Raw genomic sequence first — 25,613 nt, forward strand, 5'->3', positions numbered from 1 at the left:
CTGAAGAGCAAAAAAAAAAAAAAAAAAACAACGCATCATAAATAAACTAAAGAGCAAAATACCCCAGGTTTATGCGGACTAATGTGGCTGTATTGTAGGTGAATTTGAACAATAAATAAATTAATAAATGCATAATATTTCCCTAAAATTCAATATCTCATTCTAATTATTTAAAAAACAGTTATTAACTGGTACCCTGTTTCACATCACAGGGATAGCCATCACAATAACATATGGTCTGTATAATTCAGCAAGAAAAGAGAATGGAAGTATGTATAATCACCCACTTAGTGATTACACACGCACACACACACAGACACACACACACAGACACACACAGACACACACACACACACACACACACACACACACACACACACACACACACACACACACACACACACACAAGCTCACATATAGACAATTCAGTAGAAGTCTGCCTGCATTCTTTCTGGATATGGGAGGAAATAAAATCACTTAGCAAAAATGCATACAGATACTGGGAGGGGATGCAGACTTCCAACAGCAGACATCCTGGATGAGAAATGATCTATTCTACAGAGCTGTGAGACAGCAATTCTAATCACTAACAAAACAAAACAAATTTCGGACAACTGCACACTGAAGTAAGGTCCACAGGCAATTCTTTAATGGAAACTTAAGGCACAGATCTTATATGGTTTGATTTAGTAATATTAGTAGTATTTTAATTGTTTGTTTTACTGTGTACAATAGTATATTATATAAATTTATAACATATACATTTTTAAATATTGTTGGGTGATGTGTTGTTGTATTTAATTTTTAGTATTGTAGCATTTAGAATTCTATGGCTAGTTAATGGTATTCAGCCATTATTTATTATCAAATTTTTAATTAAGGATAATTGTTTAATTGGTGGTGTATTTAAATAAGGGGATCAGTATGTTGTAGTCATTGACTCTGATGATGCCATGGTTGTATGGTGAAAGCGCTTAGTCTTCTGGTTTCCATTAAAGATTTGCCTGTGGACCTTACTTCAGTGTGCAGTTGTCCGGATTTTTGTTTTGTTTTATTCCTGGTTTAAACCCTCTTCGGGTTACAACTTTTTGTGAATTCTAATCACTACATCACTGTGCTGTATGCGTACATTTGTATGGCTTCAAAGATGAGAGACTACAAAGTGGGAAGAAGGTAAACAGTATAAAACAGCTAAACATCGAGAGGTACGGTATACATGTGTGGACTACAAAGATAAAACCACAAGGCAACAGTCACAACAGTAAATATTAATGGTAAGTCAAACTATACCATTACATCATCTTTCACAAAGATGCCAGCTGGAAAGGAACTGAAAATAATTTCATATCACATTATGGTTGTCCAGCCTGAATAATAATATGGACAGCACTGTCATTCATGCAATCCCCAATTTGCTTATAAAGAGAATCAAGACTGATTTACTTACAAAACAAAACAGATCAGTAGACTAAATTCTTCTCAGTAAACACACACATCACCTTAGGAAAAAACTTTGGACTACTATGCAATTCCATTATAACTTTATAAAAAAAATAATAAGGCTTCTTATTCCAAAGGTAATGGTCATAGATCCATTGATAAGACAGCTAAAAACAACATTTCTCAGTAAGAACAACACTTCTTAGGAGGTAATATGAAGGTTTGCAATATGTCTTGCTGAAACAATGAAAAAAATGCATTTACTGAACAAAATTAAAACTACTGACTTGGGCTGTGGGATGGACTTAAGAGAAGGTGAAAACGATGCCTAAACTTGTAGAAACAACATTGTAGGTAATGGAATACAGTAAAGCAGATTCAGAAGTTCACATCAAATAATCCAGGGCACATCTTGTTGACAAAGAGGTACAGCATCTGTCTCTGTGGTCACTGACCGGACCTGGCACACGTTCTACTCAGTCCGTGTTACTGCACATGTTAGGGATTCTGACAACTGTTCTCAGGTGATGTTTTCGCTCCTTTACCTAACAAATTCTTCACACTCTCCTTGCCTTTCCAATGTAATTGCCAAGTTTACTTCCCAAGTAGGGCCTTCCTGAACGTTAATGCAATTAGCAGCAAGACGATATGGGGAAATGGGTAAGCAGTGGAAAAGTTATGAAATAAGCTTGATGATTGGCAGTGGTTGAGGACAGAGAGAAATAAGAGATTGAGACACTCAAAGGATCAAACAGAAAGTGAAAAAAGAGACACCAGTGGGATAATTTTATATTTACAAAGTTTTACTGCCAGTAATAAGAACCACGGAGATAAACAGGTGTCAGCATTATATTAACTTCTGCTTTATTTCATAATAAGCATCCTTTTATGTTCCCGATTTGCAAAAAAAAATGCTTCTACATTCAGCAAATAAGTCTAATTGAAGTGCAGCTCTCACCTCTTTATTGCTCAGAATCCCTACTACCCACCTTTTTATTTTGTGTCATTCCACTTTACTAATCTCCTCAGTTCTTCACTAGCTGTTATACTTAAGTCACTGCTCCTCTTAATAAAACAAGATGCTCATCACATACTGCTGTACAATCTTACTGCCCAGTACGATTATAAAAATGAAACTACAAGCCCTTCGACTGTAACCAGACATCTGCCCTTCTCTAAATGCTCGCTTTAAGTATACACTAGTGTACTTAGGCAATGCAAAACTGTATAACCATTTGATTGTATTTGCTATTGTAATCTCCGTTATTCTTGTATTTTCAATGTATTATCTACTGCCAATCATTAGCGGACCGGAGTTCCGCTGTGGCGAGCCCTAAACGGGAAAAAAACCTAAAGACACATTATTATTACTACTACAGCTCACCTTCCGGGCCTCCGCCGAAAAGGGTTTTTGCCCAGTCTATTTTTCCGGTAAACAAATGCAAATAAATGTGAGTGGCTAGCCTATCGATACTTCGCGTTCGACTTTTGTTAACCTATTTATACTTAACCAAATCATAACCCGAAGACGCTTGCTGCTCTTTATCCTATGTGCTGATAATATACGGCAGCATACTTCTTAGCCAGGATATGGCCAAAATTGGTCCTCAAGCCTGACTCCACTAAACTGGTATCAGTACTGCTACAACTTAGAACAATAATACAACATTTGGGACCAACGCAGCGAAAACTTATGTTGCAAGTTCTGCAGTATACAGTACCAAAAAAATAATAAAATAAAAAGTTAATAATTCAAAACAATTAACTGTATAGTTGAACTCAAACCAATGAGTGAAAACAAACAACTAGTACAACCAACAAGACTGCAGCACGCCCTTCACCCTAAAATACAGCAAGGGGATAGATTGCCCGGATAAGGGGGTGGGGTATATAATACAGCAAAAGGCACCGTAGTGATTTAATTTAACGTCTCTGTCGTATAAAGGCAAACTTTACCAGTCAAAACAACTTTTCAGTGTTATTCTTAAAATATTCTTACAATAACTGAATAACAAGAGGCAAATGATCAGGAAAGGTACACATGCAGCCTTCCACAAACTAACTCCTTCCTGGGCACATTAATATTCTTCTTAATAGGTACATTTCCTTCCATGACACATATATTGTACACTCCTTTAACTCATAGGTTCTACTAAATATTCCATCTGTCAGCTTTGCCAGTGCCCCATAAAACTATCAATTTGCAATCTGTAATTACGCCAGAACACGATAAAACGCAGCCTCTTGTAAATGGTTATTTCTCTGCTTGAATCCCAGGTCATCTACTCTTGAACCTACCACTGTAGTAATTTAAATAAACTTTTCTTTCTAACTAGTAGTTAAAAAAAAATAATCTGTCCACTTTAAACTCACAAAATGACTTACCTTACCTTTTGCTATGTTGTAGTAGTGTAACTGTAGTCAGTGTGTACTCCGAAATAAAATAAATCCTCTCTCCACGATCTCGCTCCTTCCTTCAGCTTTACCAGAACTAAAAAACGACCGAATGGTGTTTTCGCGCATGCGCATACCAGCGGAACGACGCTGGTATGAAAAAACGAAAGTTGGCGCATGCGCAGAACAGCAAAAGTACGCGAACGTGTAAACACACGGAAAAAAAGTTAAATTAAAATTAAATTTAAATTTAAGGGTCGCGGGCCGCATGGAAGAGCTCTGAGGGCCGCATGCGGCCTGCGGGTCGCGGGTTGGACACTCCTGATTTAAGATCTCAGTCATGTGACTGAAAGCTGCTCCTCTAGTCGTTAATCAGTTTAAATGAGTTATTGCTGCAACAGAAAGGATTTGGCAGACTTTCACAGGCCTCATAAGACAACAAGGTAGACATGTTAAATAGCTCAGTATTATTTAAAAAGCAGGAGTACAACTTCTCCACACTACACTTCCAAGTGTGCACTTCACAACTACTCAACTGCTTTCTGATAACAAACATGCTCAAAAAAAAAGAGAGTTCATAAATCCTGCAACAAAAATCATACTCAAATGAAATGTGTACTTAGAATTATAAGCTATGTAACTCTGTAACAAACTGCACTAATAATGTATAGAAAGGGCCACTAGACAACTACATCAACACACTTAAATGTAAACAAAATAAATACATTAACCAATAAAGAAATAGTAAAGTATGAATGGTGGGACAGGTTTTCACCTGTGTAAACAAATAATTCAGAATATAATAAAATTTTGGGTAAGGCTGGTTGGGGTTAGGCTTTTACATGTTTAAGTAACAAGTCAGTGTTTAACAAAGCAGAGTTTGCTGGATTAAGCTTTCACCTGTGTAAACAAATAATTCTACATGTAGTTAGGTATGGATTCTGGGATAGGCTTTCACCTGTGGAAAAAGAAGCAATTTACTATAGCAAGATAAAGTATGGTGGGGTAAGCTTTCAGCAGTGTAAATCAGTGATTCAATGTAGCAATTTAAACAATTCTGATTTAGGCTTTCACATGTGTAAGCAAGTGACCAAGTAATGCAAGACTAGGTATGATGGGGTTATAAGAAACAGACTGCTGGAATGCTTATCAAAAGCTCCATGCTTCAGACATCAGGATCAGAAATGTTGTATACTTGGTGGATTTGTACAGATTTTTTCAGAAAACTTCACCTACCATCAATTATGGTACCCTTCACCTTAGTGAAAAAGTAAATACTTAAATAATACTCCCTACACACCAGTATAAGTTACGAGCACTTTACTTCACTGCTTCTCATTAAGTTCTGTGAAGAACTGAATAACTATTGTTCAGATCAATCTAAAATGCTTACAGATAGAAATCAGTGACTATATAAACAAACTGACTGATTTATATAGTTAATATTCTCCTTCACCTTTTTCACCTAGATTACAGTCGAATCAAATCCTCTTTATGGATTCACACATTTTCTGCAATTACTGAATATACCCTTATTGTAGTCAATGCACACATTCTTCCTAGCAGGCCTTTACCCATACCCATAATGCCACTGGGCCAGGCATAACGTTATATTAGCAGCCTAAGAAAATGAACTGTGATCATCAAAAACTGTAAATTCTGATGAGCAAGTAATCTGGTCTGCTGTGACAAATTTCACAAAAATCAGAGGTTTTACAACTGCCTCCTGAGTCTAACCTCTAAAATGTTATAAGATACTACTCAAAAATGAATACAAAGAAACAGAGAAAAAGTCTAATAGTCTTTGCTCATAATGTCATTTCTTTCATAACACCGACCATACAATAGCCTTGTTTACATCAAAAATAAATGTTGCATGTATGGATTTAGCCAAGGATATCATTACCTTATTACACTGCCTTACCTTCGGTCTTCTACATTGTAAATTTTCCATTTTCCTCAAAAAGTATCAATATCAGTGCAAAACAAGTTCTTAAAAGTGCATTAATGAGTTTTTCACTTACTGCTGAAGTGACCTTTTTGGTTACCATTTTGTTTTGTGATATTTTTTCCCTCCACATCACACTTTGGCTGTTCATCAGAATCTTGTTTAATTAGCAGTAATAATTTTTCTGGTAGGATTTTGTATCCTGCATATAAAAAATGCAAAACCATAACATTAAATTTTACTCTTCTCAAGATTTCATACAAAGTGAATAAACAGAGTGTACAGCCTAGAGACTTCTTTTGATAAGTTTAGAATATATTCCCTCAGTCTGTAAGTACAGCCTCCTTGTACTTATGCATACAAGTTTGTTTTACTGAAAGAATCGCAGTGCAATCAATTTTAAAATAAAACAAAATACTTAGAGCTTGAAACCTTTTGTGATCATAGCAAGCTTAATATTAAATACTTTCGTACATATTTTCTTTTTCTCATTGTGTAGCTATTCATTATGTAGCTTTATAGTTACAATATCAAACAACATTTGCTGCTACACAATTTTTTTGTAGGAAGCACATTCAAATTCAATTCACAATAATGTTTGCTTTCTAATGAAGTCACTAGTGTGTTTTTCTGATAAGGAACTTTTTACCAAAATGTACAAACTGTATCCTAGTTACAATTACATGGAAAAACGGAAGACGATTCAGAATCTTTTAATAAACATTTCTTACAATGTTGATGTTTGGAAATGCATACGCCTTCCATTACATGTGGAGATATTCTGAAGCCTAGCACACTGCTGCATCTACAGAGTCCAAGAATGCTGTGACCTGTATCTCACAGAGCTCTGCCTTATAGGGGGGACTGTGGTAAGTTACAGAGTACAGGTCTGAGTTATGTTCACAGATTATACATGTTTGTGAATGGGGTTACAGAATTCTCTTATAAAAAGCAGTTTAATGACAATGGTTTATATTTTAAATATTCTCAGAATCATAAGTATAGGTATGAGCAGCCACAGAAGGCATACTAAATTAGGTGCACACATATATCCAGTTAAATCACAGATTAGTCTAACTCCAACTGTCTTAAACCTCACAGTTTTTGTAATATTTATGCCCTGCCTCACTGCTGCAACCCTCTCTTCATGGTATAAGAGCTATTATTTACATCAGTGACCCACTACTTCACTACATACTAAGAACAAAGCTTAAAAATAAACTGTGAATGAACTTCTCCTTGACTTGCTTTCAAACTGACTACATTTTCCTTTCTTCACCTGCAAAGATAACACTTTTTCTATATGGTGCACATGTTTGTATCTGAATATACACTTTACTTCATGCATGCTTTCAAACCCTGCATCTACCACCTATGTACACTTTATAATAATGACACCAAAATATAACAAAAATTACACAGAAAAAAAAAAAACTTGCAATAATTCACCTTCTCAAAGTCACGTTTCTCACCTGTAAGCAATCAGGCCAAAAAAAAAAAAGCCTTCCATTGTAAGGTTGTCAATAAATGTTAGTATGCATGCAGTACAACTGACACCTCCACCCCAGGTCTGTATCACTTCGTTGAATCACCATTTAACGAATGCCTCTTCGTCATTTATCTACTAAGTGAAAAACCTAATCATCGAAGTAAATTTTCAGCGAACACTTTCGTAAGGCAAAACAATGGCTGGCTGACATCTGGAATTTGCCCTTTTCTCCACTGTAGTGGGATCTCAGAGTTGCTATATTTAGTTAGGGGGGGTGGGGGCATAGCCCCCCCCTCACCTGTGTAGGTCTTTAATTTTTTTTTAATGGTCACTAGGGCGGACTACCATTAGGTCACCCTAGGATAGTTTACACTGAATATTTAGTTTGATGATTAAGTTTTTTGCTCAACAGGTGTTTGACGAAGAGGAGTTCACTAAATAGTGATGACAGTGATATAGACCTGATCCCCCACACAGAATAGTTTCTTCTTAGACTTATTTCTTTAACTCAAGAGTGTATATTCCACAAAAGAGAAAAGAGAGATGGGCCCTACAAAATAAAAGTGCCTTCTTTCCTACGTCCCTGCCACTTCACCTAGTCACTAGTTTTGAGGCATAAACTTTGCAAACATCGAAATATAAGTAAATTTTCAACTAAAAACAGTCAAAAAGACGAATAAATCCTTTACTGACAAAATGCAGCTACTTTTCATAATATACAGAAAGCAGGACTGGAAACTAAAACTGTGAAACAGAGTATAATGCAGTTATATTTTGAATTTCCACTCATTATAAAGAATCAAACATATGCATCCAAGTTCTATCAGACTGTGTATTTCTGGGAAGAATAACAAAATCTGTGTTCAATGAGGTTCTCAAACCTGTAGTTGAATCCCCTTCAATACTATGCATTTTGGCAATGACTTTTCTATCTAATGCAGAACAAATGGCTTGACAACATGATTGGACTTAAAAAGAGAAATAGTTAATTACTTTTAAAAGGTAGTGGTATCTTAATGTCAGAAATCTGATTAACATTTGCTATTTAACTGAGAATTACTTGGTGTTACAACTGTAACGTACCTTCTGGAGAAAGTTGATGGGAGAAAGTAACGTTTATTTATTTATTTATTTATTTGCAGTTGTTTAACCAGGATATTCCGAAGATTACAGAGGTAAACAAACAAAGATAATAGAAAAGAAAATATACACACATAGATTGCATGAAGATTACAGAGGTAAACAGAGTGATCAAAAGCACTTCAGTCAAAGGTAATAATGTCAAAAGTATAATAATTTTTTTTTTTTTTTTAGTAGGATTGAGGATAGGTAGTTAGATGCAGTAGGGTAGGAATTGCTAGATACTACAGAGTTGTATAATAGAAGCAAGCAAGAATTTGTTACCTGGGATTTGAGAGAAGGAAGGGAAAAAGTGTTGAAGTAAAGTGCAGGTTATGAGGGATAGGAGCAGGAGCATTCCCATGTGGAAGTTAGATGAGAGTGGAGTGATTTTTTAAAGGATGGGAGGCTAGTAATGGTACGAATGGAGGGGGGAAGGAAGTTCCATAGGTGTGCTAGAGAGTATGACAGGAGGTATTGTCCTGGGGGGTGGAGGGGTCTGTAAACTTCTATAAGGTTTTGATTGTTTGATCTGAGAAGCCTTTGAGTGTGGTGCATTTTAAAGGTAGTGGAGAGGGAGGGACAGAGGGATGGCTGGAAAATGGGTTTATGAGCATAGGTGAGCTGAGTATAGGAGAGGTAGTTTGGTAGCTCTAGCCAGTTTAGTTTGTGGAGAGGTTCACAGTGATGGGTTGATGATTTGTTGCTAGTGACAAATCTGGCTATTTTATTGTAACAAGAGGATAGTTTGATTTTGAGAGATGATTGTAGGTTTGTTAGAAGAGGGGCTCCATAGAGAAGGGAGGGTAAGAGAAATGTAGTAGAGAGAGTAAATTTAGTAGTTGAGGTGAGGAACCGATTGTGTCGGTAGAGCATACCAAGTTTTTGGTGTTTTTTTTATGTTTAGTAATAGATGGGAGTTGAATTTGAGCCTGTCATCTATTTGAACTCCTAGTAGTTTGGTTTCAGATACCAGCTCAAGAGGTGTTGTAGTTTGGCTGGTGATGGAGAATAAATTTCGATCGAAGTTTTTAGTTTTAGAGGAGGTAAATATCATAAGTTTAGTTTTAGCAGCATTGAGTGCTAGATGGTTGTCTTTCATCCATTGTTCTGTGGTGGAGAAGGCATCGTGAGTTAGTTTTAAAAGAGCTGGTATGGATGGGGCAGCACAGATGATTGTGGAGTCATCTGCATATTGGATAACGTTAGCAAGAGGGATAGAGTGGTAAAAGTCATTAATGAAAATATTAAAGAGGAGGGGGCCCAGTATGGAACCTTGTGGGACACCTGTGGGGGTGATGAGGAAGGAGGAGGTGGCCTTTTTCCATTTGACAGCTTGTTGCCTATTGGAGAGATAGCTGGTAAACCAATTGAGGGAAGAGGGTGAGAGGTTAGGTTAGATAGTTTAGTAAGAAGTAGCTTATGAGAGATAGTGTCGAAGGCCTTAGAGAGATCGAGAAGGATGCTAGATACAGTGAGGCCATAATCTCTAGCTTTATTCACAGTTTCAAGGAAGGAAAGGAGGGCAGTCATAGTGCTATGATGGGGTCTGAATCCATGTTGGGTAGGAGTTAATAGGTTGTTGTCCAAGAGATGGGGGAGGAGTTGAAGGGGGATGCATTTCTCTAGGACTTTAGAAATGGGAGAGAGGATGGTGATGGGACGGAAATTGGAAATATTAGTATTATTTCCTCCTTTATGTAGGGGAATGATGTAAGCTTTTTTCCACATTTGAGGAACAAGACCTTGGATAGAGTGGTTGATTTTGATACTGATGGGGGGGGGGGGCAATGGCTTCTGCAGCTATGCTGAGGAAGTATGAGGGAATGTTATCAGGGGCACTGGTGCATGGTTTTAGTTTCTGCATGAGTTTTCTTATAGTAGAAGTAGGAATGAGTTTAATGAAAAATGGTGGGGGTTGAGAGGGTGAGGAATGCGAGAAAGAAGTTGGAGGGGGAGATGGGAGAGGAGAAGTGGAGGTATGAGGTGGATTGTTATTTGAAAAAGAAGAGCTAAGTTTGGAAATAGAGTCAATGAAGAAAGAATTGAACTGGGTAGCAGTACATGTGGAGAGGGGTTAGGGTTTTCTGTAGTACCAGGTTTTAAGAGGGTAGTTATACCTCTCCAGAACTTTTGTGGGTTGGTTTTATGGTTGCTTTGAAGTTGGACAAAGTAGTTTTGACGGTCTGCTGAGATAAGCTTTTTAACTGAGTTACAAAGAGTTTTGTATTCATTGAGGTTAGATGTAGATTTGTTCCTCTGGTATTGTGTCCACACTTTATCTCTAAGTCGCATGGTGGTTAGTGTACTTTTAGTTAACCAGGGGGAGGCTTTCCTTTTTATTCTTTTGGTTATTAAGGGAGCATGATTATTTAGGATATGTAGGAAGGTAGTATTAAAGTGAGTTACTGCATTTTCAAGTGGTAGCGTTTTTAAAGGGTACCAGTTAAGTGATTTAAGGGTGTCACAGAAAGCTTCTGGGTTAAAGTTTCTATGGCATTGGGTAGTTAAGTAAGTATGAGTAATTAGTAAGGGAGAAGGAAGGCTTCTAGTGAAGATGGGAATGTGGTCACTGAGGGAGTCAGGGAGGGTTCCACTGTCAGGATAGTTGTGGGGGTGGGAGACTAGAATCCAGTCTAACATGTTGCCACTAGTGAAGTCTTTGGATGGCCTAGTTATGGAGTTGATGAGTTGAGAGTAGTTGTATAGGTTGATGTTGAGGGGGTGAGTAGGAGACTGAATGGAGGACCAATTAATATTGGTGTCTACCATGATTATAGTTTCATTACAGATATTAGTTGATAGCCAGGAGAGGATTTCTTCAAGTATTGGGACATTGTCTCCAGGGGGAATGTAAAGAGAGGCTATGTATGTAAATTTATGCTTGTTTAGCTGAAGATGAGCTAGTATTAATTCTGCATTAGCGAACTTTGGAATGGCTTTATTATAGGGTGTTATGCATACGGAGGAAGAGTAGATTAGAGCTACTCCACCACCTTTTTTATGGGTTCTGTCTGTTCTGATGATGGAGTAATTAGGTGGTACTATTTCTTCGTTTTTTACATGAGGTTTTAGCCAGGTTTCAGAAATAGCTAGGATGTATGGTTTGTTATGGCGTAGCCAGGCATGGAGATTTGGAATTTTGTTAGCTAAGCTTTGTGCATTAAAAGATACAAGTAGGACGGATTTAGTTATTGAGGAGGAGGGGGTGGGCCTGGGTTAGGGTGTATATCACCAGAAAAAAGTATGGAAGTTAGAAGTTGAGTTAAGTAGTGGAGGTATTTGGATTGTTTTGATTGAGAGGTATAAGTTGAAAGGTTAGTGGGAGATATGGAGGGTAGAGTGGTTGATGAGGTTTTATGAGGGGGGAATAGTTTGAAATGAAAACATAGGTTGTTGTTGAAGGGATATAGTTCAGGGGAGGTTGAGTTGAAGAAGTTAGATTGTGAAGCATGGAGAAGGCAGGTTGTGTGTAAGAGTGGTGAGTGGGTTATGAGATAAGGTTGGTTAAGATAGTAGATATAGGTAAGGTTCAGAAGGAGTAGTAGTTGAATTGGGAAGGATGAGTATTTTCTAACCATGTTAGGGTTTAGATAAGCAATGTAGTGGTGTTGAGTGAGAAGGAGGGAGGGATGTGAAGTAAGAGTTGTATGTAAGTGGGAGGAGATAGGAAGAGGAAGGGGTGGAGTTTAGAGGTTGGAGAGGAAGTAGGAGTGGCTAAATGGGTATAAATGTAGAGGTAGTGGGGGTGGGTGAGAATTGGGGGTAGGGTAGGGTAGCAGAGTGAGCCCAACAGGGCGAACAGGGTGGGGAAGAACAAAAAAAAGAAAGATCAGCTGAAAAAAGTATCAGCTACTGCTGATGATATAGAAAGGTAAGTAGATGTAGTACCAGATAAGCGCAAGTAATATGTAGGGAAGAAAGAGAGGTTTTAAATAGATAAGTTGATGTAGTACAGGGGGAGAAAAAACAGATTGTAGATAGAGAAAAATACAGGCTCTTAAGTTAATTGGCCAGTTTAATAGGAGAGAAGCCAAGGTAACATTAAAGTTGCACTGGTACTGGTTAAGTAAGTGCTGCCACCTAGTGGAGAGAATGAAGAAGGCAGGCAGCAAGGTGAGCAGGTCATCTACAACGTTCACTATGTAAGTATCTAGGACAGAGGTGACTTGGGGGGAGAGAGTATGTTTGTGAGGTCCACTGTAGGCTGCTGAATCACTTACAAAGGAAGTTAGACAAAGCAAAATGTGTTACTGAGTAGGTAGTATAGAAAAGTACAGTTTTGTACCTACCATAAATGTAGATGTTCGAAGATCCACATTGCTGCAGTCCTTACACTTGGGTAGTCCGCTGTCCTCGGTCGGCCCGAATATCAAAGTATAAGGCTGACGTTGGTCAAGGCGCATTTGACTGACATCAGGACGTCAGGGTACAAATGCGCATGACCGACGTCATATCCTCAGTCTTTTCTTGCCCCAGATGTCAGAAGACCCTAAAAATAAAGGTCAAAACCAAAAGACAGCAAACAAACAACCAACCACCCTTGCACTAATTATATGTACAATATATACAATATACACAATATGTACAACCCAACCCACACAACCACCTCTAACTACAGAGGGGAAGGAGGGAGGGTAAATTGGACTGCAGCAATGTGGATCTTCGAACATCTACATTTATGGTAGGTACAAAACTGTACTATGTTCTTCATCTCACATTGCTGCAGTCCTTACACTTGGGTAGAATCCCAAAGCAGAGGTAAGGGAGGATGGCCAAACTACAAGGAAGCAGGAGCTGCCAAAATGCCCTGCAAAACTGCAGTGGCAAAACCAGCCCTGGATTTAGAGTAAAGTGGTAGGTGATAATGCCTAGAGAAAGTATGCACTGAACTCCAAGTAGCTGCCTCCAAAATATCCTTGGTTGCCACTCCCCTCAAAAATGCTGTCGAAGTGGCAGTAGCCCTAGTGGAATGAGGCCTAATCCCAGCTGGAATCTCCTTGCCATGATGGGAATAACAGAAAGCAATGCAAAACCCAATCCACTTAGAAATAGTTTGTTTTGACACAGGCTTGCCCTGAGAACTCAAAGCAAAAGAAACAAACAACTGCTGAGACTGCCTGAACCCTTTAGTTCTGTCCAAATAATATCGCAACTGCCTGTGTACATCTAAAGTGTGCAAAATCTTTTCCCCTTTATTTTGGGGATTTGCATAAAAAGTAGGCAAATGAATAGTTTGGATTAAAGCCACACTAGAAACCACCTTAGGCATAAAGGAAGGATTAGTACGTAAAGATACCCTATCCTTATGAAAAATCAAGAAAGGCTCAACTGCCACAAGGGCCTGTAATTCAGAAACCCTTCTTGCAGAGGTAATGGCCAACAAAAAGGCAGTCTTCCATGATAAATATTTCAACTCAGAAGTAGCTGCAGGCTCAAAAGGTTGTAGAGTGAGTTTCTCCAACACAAAATTGAGATCCCAAGCAGGAGTAGGAGCTCTACGTGGGGGTCTTATATTCTTTGCCCCTCTAAGAAATTGCTTGAACAAAGGATGAGAAAACAATGGAGGGTCACATTCATAGTGAGCTGAAATTGCTGCAGCATGAACCTTAATAGAAGAGAAGGACAAACCTTTGTCCAGTAACTCAGTAAGATATTGAAGAGCCACACTTAAACTGGGCTCAGAAACATCAAAATCCTTTGCTGCACTCCAAAATAAAAATCTCTTCCATTTATCTGCGTACACTTTCCTTGTACTAGGCCTTCTAGCTTCCAAAATCACATTCAAAACTTGTTGTGGAAGTTGAGACCCTCTATGGTTCAAAACAGAATATGCCAGGCTGTTAGGTGAAGAGAGTGAAGTTTGACATTGAGCAAATGGCTGTCCTCCTGTGACAACAGGTGTGGAATCGAAGGCAAAGGCCATGGAGGCTTCCGTACCAGACTTCTCAGTAATGGGTACCAGTGCTGTCGAGGCCAATCTGGAGCTATTAAAATCATCCTTGGCTTGTCCTGTCTGACCTTTAGAAGTACCTTTGAGGGGAGAGGCAGAGGTGGAAAGGCATACACATGAAGATTGCTCCAATTGAAAGAAAGAGCATCCACTTTCCAAGCTGTGGGATGAAACCTTTTTGTGCAAAACTTTGGCAGCTGATGGTTTAGTGGAGAAGCGAACAGATCTATGTCTGGAGTTCCCCATGACACTGTCAATTTCTGAAATACATGAGGATCCAATTTCCACTCGTGGGGATCCATAATTCGTCTGCTCAACACATCTGCTAAGGAGTTCTGTGCTCCTGGCAGAAACCTTGCCTGAAGATTGAGCTGTAAACTGAGAGCAGTCTCCCACAAAATCATTGCTTGCCTGCATAGAGGATAAGAATGTGTTCCCCTTGCTTGTTGATGTACCACATGACAGTTGTGTTGTCTGTTAGAATCAACACCTGCCCTGGAAGAAGTAAATCCTTGAAAGCTATTAATGCAAACTGGACTGCTAACATCTCCTTCAGATTGATATGTAGATGTTGTAGTCTGGCAGGCCACTTGTTTTGTATCCACTTTCCATTTAGATGAGCTCCCCAAGCTTTGTCTGAGGCATCTGTCGTTAAAATCTGACTCGCCTCTGGCCGGGTCACAGAGAGTCCCTTGATTAGGTGACATTCCTGAGCCCACCACAAAAATTCCTTTTGAATGCAAGGTATTATTTGAATGACAGTGTCCAGATCCTGGCAGTGCTGTGTCCATACATTTTGAGATACCATTGCAGCTTCCTCATATGCAGTTTGGCATTGGGAAGCACCAGAATACAAGATGCCATGAACCCTAAGGCTTGAAGGACTGTCCTTGCAGTCAGCCCGGACTGATGAGATAGTTGATGGAAGTAAAGGGAAAGATTCTTTTGTTTGTCCGGGGTTAAAAGGCCATCTGGGATGCTGTATTCAGTCTTACACCTAGAAAGCACATGTCCTGAGAGGGTACTAGACTGGACTTTATTTCGTTCACAGAATACCCCAGGCATCTTAGCACTGCTATCACATATTCCAAATGATGAAGAAGCTCTTCCTTCCTTGAGCCAGAATCAGGCAGTCGTCCAAATAAGGATAGATCTGTATTCCTTTTAGCCTGAAGAAAGCTATCACTGGAGCCAGAACTTTCGTGAACACTCTGGGCGCAGTAGATAAGCCAAAGGGCAATGCAGAGAACTGATAGTGAGAAGTCCCAGCTCGAAAACGCAGATACTTCCTGCAACTTAGTCTGATAGGAACATGAAGGTAAGCCTCCTTGAGATCCAAAGTTACCATCCAATGATCTTTGCCCAGCAGAGGTAACAGCTGTTGTAACGTCAACATTTTGAACTTGGGAATGTCCAGATAAGTGTTGAGGATAGATAAATCCAAAATTGGTCTCCACGTGTTCCCCTTCTTTGGTACTAGGAACAGGCGAGAATAAAATCCTAGGCCCACTTCTGGCATAGGGACCGGCTGTATGGCCCCTAGTTGAAGTAACAGAGAAATTTGCTTGCGAGCCTCTATTCTTTGTTGAGGAGGAACGTCTGGCATGCCCCTGAAAGGAGGCAAGGTATGGAAATAAAACCTGTAAACTTGGTGTATGATATCCAATACCCATTTGTCTTGGGTAATTAAACTCCAATTTTCTTTGAAAAGTGCCAACCTTCCTCCCAAAGGTGCTGCCAGACGAGAAGGCTCTGGCAGCTGAAAAGGTAGGTCATTGGGTCTGTTTACGAAAGGACTGACCCCTGCCCTCACCAGAAGACTGTGCAGGAGAACTCCCTGTTCTAGGCCTGAAAGAGCCCTGAGCTCTGCCCCTACCACGTCTAGATCTACCCCTAGACTGGGAATCATAAGAAGGATACGTCCACCCTTTAGCAGGCCAAATTCTACTAAACTTTGGAGGTTGAACCTGCAAAAAATCTTTAACAGTCTGCATAGACTTAGCCTTGTCTTCCATTTTCTTTAAAACTGCCTCAACAGGAGAACCAAACAACACATCAGATTGTAAAGGAGCATCTAAAATCCTTGTTTTAACATGGTCAGATAAATTTTGATCCCTCAGCCAGGCGTGCCTGCGAAGAACTGACCCAGTGGCAGCCACCCTAGACGAGGCCTGTACAGCATCAAAACCACATTGCAAAGAATGCTTACCCACCTGTTCAGAAACATGTACCAAATCTTGTAACTCTTTACAATCAATACCTTCCGCCAGAGCATCAACCTTAGACTTCAACTGTGAAAGGAGATAGTTTTGGTATTTTAACATGTGAAACTGGCAATTCAAAGCCCTCATAGCCAGAGTGGAAGAAGTATAAACTTTCTTTCCCCATCTATCCAAGGCCCTGGCTTCTTTATCTGCAGGAACCGGATTCTTGACAACAGAAGCCTTAACACCTTTAGGCCCCTGGCTAACAGTTTCTGGGTCTGCCCTAGGACTCTTAAAAAGATACTTATGAACTTCAGGCACCCTGTAATACCTATCCGGTTTAACAGGAGCAGGAGGCAAAGAATCAGGATTAAGAGAAGCTTCTGTAAAAACATCTTCCACTACATGCAAAACAGGAGGTATAGCCAAAGGCCTATGCTGGGGTAAAAACAAAAATTCCCTAAGCCTTTTCCTGGAATCAGAGAAGTCCTGACCTTCCCACTTAAAATGCTCCCTCATGGAATGAAGAGTTTCTGAAAAAGAAAAATCCTCAGGAGGAGAAGCAGAAGGAGTAGAATCATCCACATCAGAATCAGAATAAGGAGAGTACTCCTGCAAGTCTTCAGCCGAAGACTCTGAAACAACTGAAGCCTGCTCAAAACTCCCTAGCTCAGGCACCACCCTAGGTCTTTTATCAGGAGGGGGCAAAGAACACCTAATCAAAGAAATCAAATCTTCTGCCATTTTAAGCATATGCTTCTTGGGCACAGTTCCAGAAGAACTAGGGGTGACACCAGCTGAAGCTAAACCTGGCCTGCCTCTAGGAGAAGCCTTGGAAACAGAAGGAGAAGGCCTAACCACCCTAGGCAGGGAGGGGAGTATAGTAACCTGAGAAGCCCCATCCCCCTGACCTGCCTCCTGAGAGGCCACATCCTGCAACAACAAGGTCTCTCCCTGGGATCCCAAAGAAACCTCCGGTGGAACCACCGGCTCCACCGACACCTCTAAAGAACCGGCGTCCGGTACGGACGGTTCTTCTAGCCTAGGCTTAACTGCTTTGTCCTTGCGCTTCTTCGAAGAAGCGGGCGTCGGAGCATCCGACGGCATTTTATAATTGCACCGCTTCCCGAAGACTAACCTGGCACAATCTAATCTCCTCTTTATAGTGCGCTTATTGAATCTAGCACAAGAGCGACACCCAACAACGTCGTGCTCAGGCCCTAAACAAGGAATACACAAAGTATGAGAATCTCTATGCGGTATCTGTTTCCCACAAGAAATGCAGTTATTCACTTTTTCTGACATCCGTTTAACCACTGAGGCAAGAAAAAACCAAAATATTCCCCAACGGGGTACTTAGCCAACTTTGACTCGGTCTGAAACTCCGGAATCGAAAAATTTCAGAACGCCAACCGGCACTTGCAATACTGCTTCTGCATCGGACCATGCGGCAAAAAAGACTGAGGATATGACGTCGGTCATGCGCATTTGTACCCTGACGTCCTGATGTCAGTCAAATGCGCCTTGACCGACGTCAGCCTTATACTTTGATATTCGGGCCGACCGAGGACAGCGGACTACCCAAGTGTAAGGACTGCAGCAATGTGAGATGAAGAACATCAGTAGATGCTATGAGGCTACCTACATTCAAAAAGTTACTTTAGGGCAGTTCTTCACATGAGTTCTACAGCTCAGTCTAGCTGGCAAGCTCCAGGGAGTTTTCAGAAGTGATGCAGGAGTTATTCCATTTTGGTTTGAGGTGGGGAGGGAGCTTCTGTAGTGAGCTTCTGAAGTGAGGAACTGTAAATAAAAAAAGAGAGGAGAGAAAGTCTAGGTTAGGTTCATTAAGTGGTGAAACTTCAGATAGAGAGAGGAAGGAGAAAGAGGGAATATGCAGTAGGAAATGAGTAGTAAATATAAAGGTAGTAGATAAATACAGAGCTCAAAGAGATAGGCCCAGAAGTGAATATTGTAGGTAGATAGAGATTTCGAAGGATAGACATAGAAGAAGGGGAAATATAGAGGAGAGTGGTAAGTGAAGAGAGGTAAATGGCAGCAAAGGTACAGCTTTTAGGCAGTGCAAATCAGGTAAGGTGAGATGCAGGGTTAAGAACTCAGTCAGTTTACAAAGACCAACTGTACCACAGTACCACAGCCTGGTAAAAGGATGGGGGGATTAACTATGGTAGCTACTAACAATCAGGGAAAGTATAACAGGCAGTAAATGGAACAATAAAGCAAGTACAGGCATATGTTACAGCTAGCAAATTGAAATAAATGGTAATGCAGAGCACTTTAAAAAATAAAGCAAACATTTACAGTGACAATTAGAACATTATGTTCTACCAGGGTTATCTAAACAGTAGTACTAGCAAAGATGTGTACAAGCACCATCTAATACACTGCCTAGGATTATAAAAAATATCTAAAGCACTACCTAGATGCAGCAAAACATAATATTAAACAATGGATTCCAGAACACACAAAATCCTGGGCTGTTAAAAAGAAGTTATGTTCTTACCGTAACGTTCCATGTGAGTTGTTCATGTTGCCTTTGTTCTTACACGTGGGTACAGAGCCGATCCATCGGCTCCGAGTTGGCCGCTTTCCAAGCTCAGGATCTCTGAGTAGCTTGAGGCACAGTCCCTATCCCATGATGCTCTCGGACTAACCTCAGATCTAGTTTGCTGAACCCAGCAAGAAAGAATACCACTAAACATACCAATATGCCAAAAATATACACATATACATATATTTACAATTTGCTAAGAAATACTCTGGCTGGAGTAAAGGACACTAGTTAGACCAACCAGACCACCAGTCATACCCGTTCTTCAAGAACCTGGAGGGGGAAGGTGGGAGGGAGTGTAAGAACAAAGGCGAGCTGAACAACTCACATGGAACGTTATGGTAAGAACATGACTTCTTTACGTGAAGTTGTTCGATCTCTCTGTTTGTTCTTAAACGTGGTTAGCATCCCAAGCACCCTAATCCTGGGTGGCTCACAGGAGTACATTCCTGAGAACAGTGGAACCAAAGGAAGCCCTGTCCCTGGAGGCCCTGTTCACTTTGTAATGAGTGATAAACATAAGGTTTGGACCAAGTAGCAGCTGCACAAATAGTGTCCAAAGGCAAACGGGCTGCATGAGGCAGAGATGTAGACACAGCCCTGGTGGAATTTGCTTTCACACTATGCTCTAAAGGTTGGTTGGTTGATGAATATATATATTTTATGCAATCAGATAACCACTTAGACAATGTAACTTTAGCTACAGGCAGCCCCTTTTTATTGTTCGCATGAGAAACAAAGAGTTGTTCCGATTTCCTAAACTCCTTTGTTCTGTCCAAATAAAACCTCAATTGTCTGTGAACATCAAGTTTATGAAACATATATTCTAATGTATTCAAATGGTGTCTGAAAAAGGTGGGCAGCTCAACAGACTGGTTCAAATGAACCATGGAGCAGACCTTAGGAAGAAAAATGGGATTTGTCATGAGAGACACTCTGTCGAGATGATAAACCAGATACGGAGGCCTGACAGAAAGAGCTTGTAGTTCTGAAACTCTACGAGCTGAGGTAATAGCCACCAAGAATATTGTTTTCCAAGAAATGAACTTCAAAGGGACAAGAAGATGCAAGTTCAAAGAGGGGAAGCATAAGCTGAGATAGTAATAAATTTAGATTCCAGGGGGCAACGGGTTGTCTGACAGGTGGCCTACGGTGATGCGTCCCTTTCAGAAAGGCTTTACATAATCTGTGAGAGATAAGATTAGAGACCTCAAATCCCAGGTTAAAATTGGGTATTGCAGCCAATTGAACTCTTACAGTGGCCACTGCTGCACCTTCGTGAAAAAGCATAGTCAGAAACTCCAGAACACTATCAATAGGAGCGACATAGGGATCAATATCATACTGAGAGGCTCAATAAACAAAACGCTTCCATTTGTTGTTGTACAGTTTTCTGGTGGAGACTTTATGAGAGTTGACTAGAATATGTTGCACTGCGGAAGATGAATTATATGACCTGGCTAGGTTGGGAAGTGGAGCAGCCAAGCTGTCAGTTTGAGGGACTGAAAAAAGGGGTGAAGAACTCCTGACGAGTGAGTCAGAAGGTCTGGCACTGGGTTCTTCCAGTTGGTATTGATAAAGGAAGGGGAACCATATCTGCAGAGGCCAAAAGGGGGCTATCAGAATAACAGTCCTTCCCAAGCTTTTTACTTTCTGTAAAAATCTGGGGATCAGCGGGGTTGGAGGAAAGGTATAAAGGATACCTGAGGGGCCAATCATGTATGAGTGAGTCCCTTGGGCTGTCCCCTGGAGGAGGATTCAGGGCAAAGTAGCTTCTGCATTTGGCATTCAGTGGGGATGTAAAAAGGTCGCAGCAAGGCTGGCCTCATCTGCAGAATATCATTTCCACCACTTCTTCTTTGAGAGACCACTCGTGGGGCAACAGAATTGCTCTGCTCAGGTTTGTCTGCTATCACATTGGATTTCCCCGGGATGTGCATTGCTAACAGGAACGCGCCCGGTGGATACAGCCCACTGCCAAATTCTCAAGGCTTCTCAGCATAAGGGGTAAGACTTGGTTCCTTGTTGTTTGTTAATGTACCAGACCACCGACATGTTGTCCGTCTGGATCGCAATCGCTTCCTGAGGTAGACAGTCGTGTAAGTGCTGCAAAGCTTAAAGCACCACTCTCAACTCTAGGACATTGATGTGCAAATGAGATTCCATCTCTGACCAGGTACCTTGGGCAGCTCTTCCCTGAAAAAGCTCCCCCCACCCTATCAGGGAAGCTTCCATGGTCACTGTGACTATGGGAGGGGGAAGTACAAATGGTCGACTTATCGTCATCTGGTGACTGTTCAATCACCAGGGAAGGTCCTTCTTGCAAACGTCTGTCAGTAGGATCTTGAAAGACATTCGGAGCTGTTGATAAGACCACTGGGTGAAAAGCAACCACTGGAGTATCCTCATGTGCATCCGTCCCAGAGGAACCGCTATAAGGGTAGCTGCCATGGTGCCTAACAGCTTTAAAACCTGAAAGGCAGGTACTCTCTTTTCTTTTAGCAAGCGGGGCACCTGCTTTCGTAGAGAGATAACTCTTTCTTGAGGTAATCTGACCAAGGCAGTGTTGTCTAGGTCTGCTCTGATAAAGGAGATAAGCTGCGATGGTAATAAGGCAGATTTTTTGAAATTTATGGTTATTCCTAACCAAGAACAGAGATTGATTGTATGATCTCTGGAAAGAGTGAGTTGATGCCTGGTGGTGGCGGATAGGAGCCAGTCATCCAGATACAGAAACACCCGGAATCCTAGATGCCTCAGGAGAGCCGTAACCACTGTCATGCATTTGGTGAACACTCTGGGGGCTGAGGTGAGACCAAAGGGCAGTGCTCAAAATTGGTAGTGACTGGCCCCAGCCGGAAACGCAAATGATCTCTGGATGGTCTGGCCATTTTGATGTGGTAGTACGCATCCTTCAAATCTAAAGAGCACATCCAATCGCCTATTCCCAGGAATGGGAGTATCGACTGAAGCGTGACCTTCAAGAACTTTTCCTTCTTTACAAAAGCGTTGAGTTTGCTGAGGTCTAAAACGGGCCTCCAGTCCCCCGTTTTCTTTGGAACTAAAAAGAATTTGGAGTACGTTCCGGATCCTATCTGGTCCGCCGGGACTGGCTGGGTAACTCTTTTTTTTAGCAGCTTTTGGATTTCTATAGCTGCTTAATCCCACAGACTGGGTGGAACATCTGGGATTCTTGTTCTGACTGGCGGGGACTCTGAAAAGGGAATGATGTAACCTCTGGTAACTATGCTTTGTACCCAAGAATCTGATGTAATTCCTAGTCAGGCGTCTGGGTACAAAGCCAAGCGACCCCCGACTGCCTCGAGAGTAGGACAGTCAGGCCTCCTCTCAGGAGCGCTGATATGGTTTGCCAGAGAACTGCTCCCTGTGGACCCCTTCTACCGCCAAAGCGGCGTCTTCTGTTATTGCCCCCTCCTCTGCCCCTGAAGGGGGTTCACTACGTGTGTTCTGGAAAGCTCCTTGGGACTTCCAGAACCACATTTTTCCACCTTTCTGCCCTTTGGGGTATGGTCTAGTAGGGGTGGAAAAACAGACTCCTACAGCAGATAGAGTCTTTCCTTCCTGCTCACACCTAGTGAGAGTCTCCTTGACTTGGGGCCAAACGGGATGTTGACAAAGGAAGACTTGAAGGCTTCCGCAAAGGAGCATAAGCGCATCCAGGACTGTATCTGCAGAGCTATTGCTGAACCAGCTGCTCGACTCGACTCATCGGCTGCATAGGAAATGAGCCGCATGGACGAGTTGACAATGGAATTAAGGGTAGAAAGCTGAGCCGTCACCTTCTCAGAAATAGCTTCATCTGTGTTACCCTTTAGAGTATCTCCAAATTCTTGGAGGAGATTGCGTTGAAGATGGGTAAAATGGGTTAAATAGTTAAGTGATCTCATGGCAAATGTTGCAGAACTAAAAATGCGTTTCCCATATCTGGCCATCGTCCTAGAATCTCTATTAGGATGATGGGCAGTAGAAGAGGTCTCTGAAATCTCTTTCTTGGTGGCCGCCAGCACCACCATGGCATCAACAGGGATTCTTTTAATGAGGTACAATTTGTCTTTAGGGGAAGTGATGGAACCAGTCCCTCGGAGGCCCAATAAGTTCATGGAATCAGGGGACTCCCAAGCCCTTCGAGCAACCAGTTCCATCAGTTCGTCGAAGGGCAGAGTAACCCAGGAGGTGGAAGGTTGAGACCCAAAGGCCTTCAGGAGCACTGACATCCTCAGTAGGGGTAACGGACTGCCAGTCACCCCACTGTTTCAGTATTTTCAGGATGCCTGCAAAGGAGACATCATCTGAGGGGGACCGTGGTGATCCTTCCGATTCCTCTAAGTCGATGTCTGATGTCAAAGATTCATAAGGGGAATCCAAATGCCTCCTCTTGCAAACTCTTTTTCTGGGGACTTCATCAGTGGTCTGGTGAAGTCTCAGTAGAGCAGGGTTCACCCAAAGGGGTTACCTGAGGCTCTGGGTCTCGACGCTTAGTAGGAACCTGTGATGTAGAGGCAGAACTCAGGGAGGAAGAGGAGAGACCTGAGGAAGTGAGGGTCTTAGCAGACATTACCCTCCTCATGGCATCGAAGGCACCAGAGTCTCAAACCAAGGAATCCACCCGGGTTCCGAGGAAGACGGCTGCTTCCACGGTGCCGAAACCAAGGGCTCTGAACCAGAGGATGGAGCCGAGCTCATCTGCGCCTAGGCCCCGAGAGGAAGGGTTGGAACAGACGCGTCAGTTCGACTCTCCCCCCGGAACAGACGAGAGAGTGTCGGCTCTGAGACTCTTCGAACGGCACCAAAGAGATCAGGGTCGACAGAGCCGAAGTCACTGGGACAGGACTCGGCTCCATGGGTTCCACAACCATCAGATCTTCCGCCTCCAGCTCTGAAAGCCTAGGTAAGCTTGAGATGAAACTGAAAGTAATTTGGCCAATGCCGGGTTGTCTAAGAGCCTATGCACCACACGGTCCACATCGATGTCTGAAGGGTCCTAGAAGAATGAGTCAAAGGGACCAAAGATACCACAGACCTCAGTATTGGAGACTTCAACACCTCTGACACCGGCTCCAGCACAGAGGATTGGCTCCGAAACATCTGTTCGGTGCATGGCTCCGATGACTTAAGAACCGGCGACCGCACCTTAACAGAGGTGCTCAGAACCGAGGGCCTGGGTTCCGAGGACACCCTTGAAGACTTCGACCCTTTCAAAGACTTGGAAGTCTTGTCAGTCTTATCCAAGGCTTCCTGAAATTCAGGTTTCAACAGTCCTCTCTCAATTAACTTTCTTCTTCTTTCAGGTAATACTCTGCCACTAAAAGAGTGGCAGATAGAACAATCCTCCTGTAAATGCACAGGTCCTAGACAACATACACAAGACACATATTTGTCCGTAATAGACATTTTCTGCCCACAGTCACACCTCTTGAAACTTGACTTCTGTTTCTCTTTTTGGTCAGCCATAATATCAAACAGCACGCAATTATCAGATCCCTGATAATAAAACAAAATGGTACTATAAAGAGTTCAAGACTGTCAAACTTTCTACCAGCACACAATTATCAGAACCCAAAAAAAAAATTTATATCTAAATATTTATTTAAATATTTATAGCAAAATAGCAAAAGCACACTATCTAATATGACTAAATATAAAGGGATAGGGAAATCCAGTTGACAGAGCCCTGTTCAACTATAGTAGTGAAGCACAGAAGTGCCTAAACGAAAAAAGGGGCAAGGCCCAAGAGCAACCGCTCCAATAACACCAACACAGCAAAAATCCACACAACAAGAGGGACACAGCCCTAAACAAATAACAGGAACAGACTACTAAATGTAATAAGAATACTATCTCTACGTAAAACTATTTGTCAAAAGACAGAAAAGAATTATACTGGCCCGAGCTCTCTGAAGAACCTGCGATCCACTGCAGCAGCAAACTAGATCTGAGGTTAGTCAGAGAGCATCATGGGATAGGGACTGTGCCTCGAGCTACTCAGAGATCTTGAGCTTGGAAAGCGGCCGACTCGGAGCCAATGGATCGGCTCCGTACCCACGTATAAGAACAAACGTCGAGATTGAACAACTTCACATCAAAAGTTATCCAGTGACATCAAAGTAAGGTATAAAACTTAGTGTATTAATGATGCTCTGAATCAAATTTGAGAAAAAAAAAACTATGTTGGGTACAACTTCTTCACCATCTATACAGTAGCAAATTACACAGTTTTTGATGCAAAAAGTGTGTAGTTTTTGCATTTTTTTTTAATCAGTTATTGTACAAGCTACTGTATTTCTATCCTAAATGCATCCAGAGGAGATTACAACTTTCTAGTGCAAAATTGTTGTGTTACATGAAGCTATAATGAAAACCTTAAGCAAAGAAAAAGGAGAAACAAAGATTAAAGTGAGAATTAAGAAACTAGAGTGCTGCAAAATAAATATATAATTTCCTCCTCACCCCTCCGTCTCCTCCCACTTCCTTCCTCT

At 41.4% G+C, this 25,613-nt stretch overlaps 1 protein-coding gene across 1 annotated transcript in view; it reads right to left on the reverse strand.

Moving 5' to 3' along the window:
• Positions 1-25,613, reverse strand: part of LOC122813949 (zinc finger protein 708-like) — a 200,199-nt gene that overhangs the window by 108,899 nt on the left and 65,687 nt on the right. Inside the window, 1 exon segment of the mRNA XM_044086493.1 lies at positions 5,859-5,984. Within this exon segment, the coding sequence (XP_043942428.1) occupies positions 5,859-5,984 (126 nt within the window).

Source organism: Protopterus annectens, chromosome 10.part0 (assembly GCF_019279795.1).
Source record: "Protopterus annectens isolate FY-2018-M chromosome 10.part0, PAN1.0, whole genome shotgun sequence".
Classification (NCBI taxonomy): Eukaryota; Metazoa; Chordata; order Ceratodontiformes; family Protopteridae; genus Protopterus; species Protopterus annectens.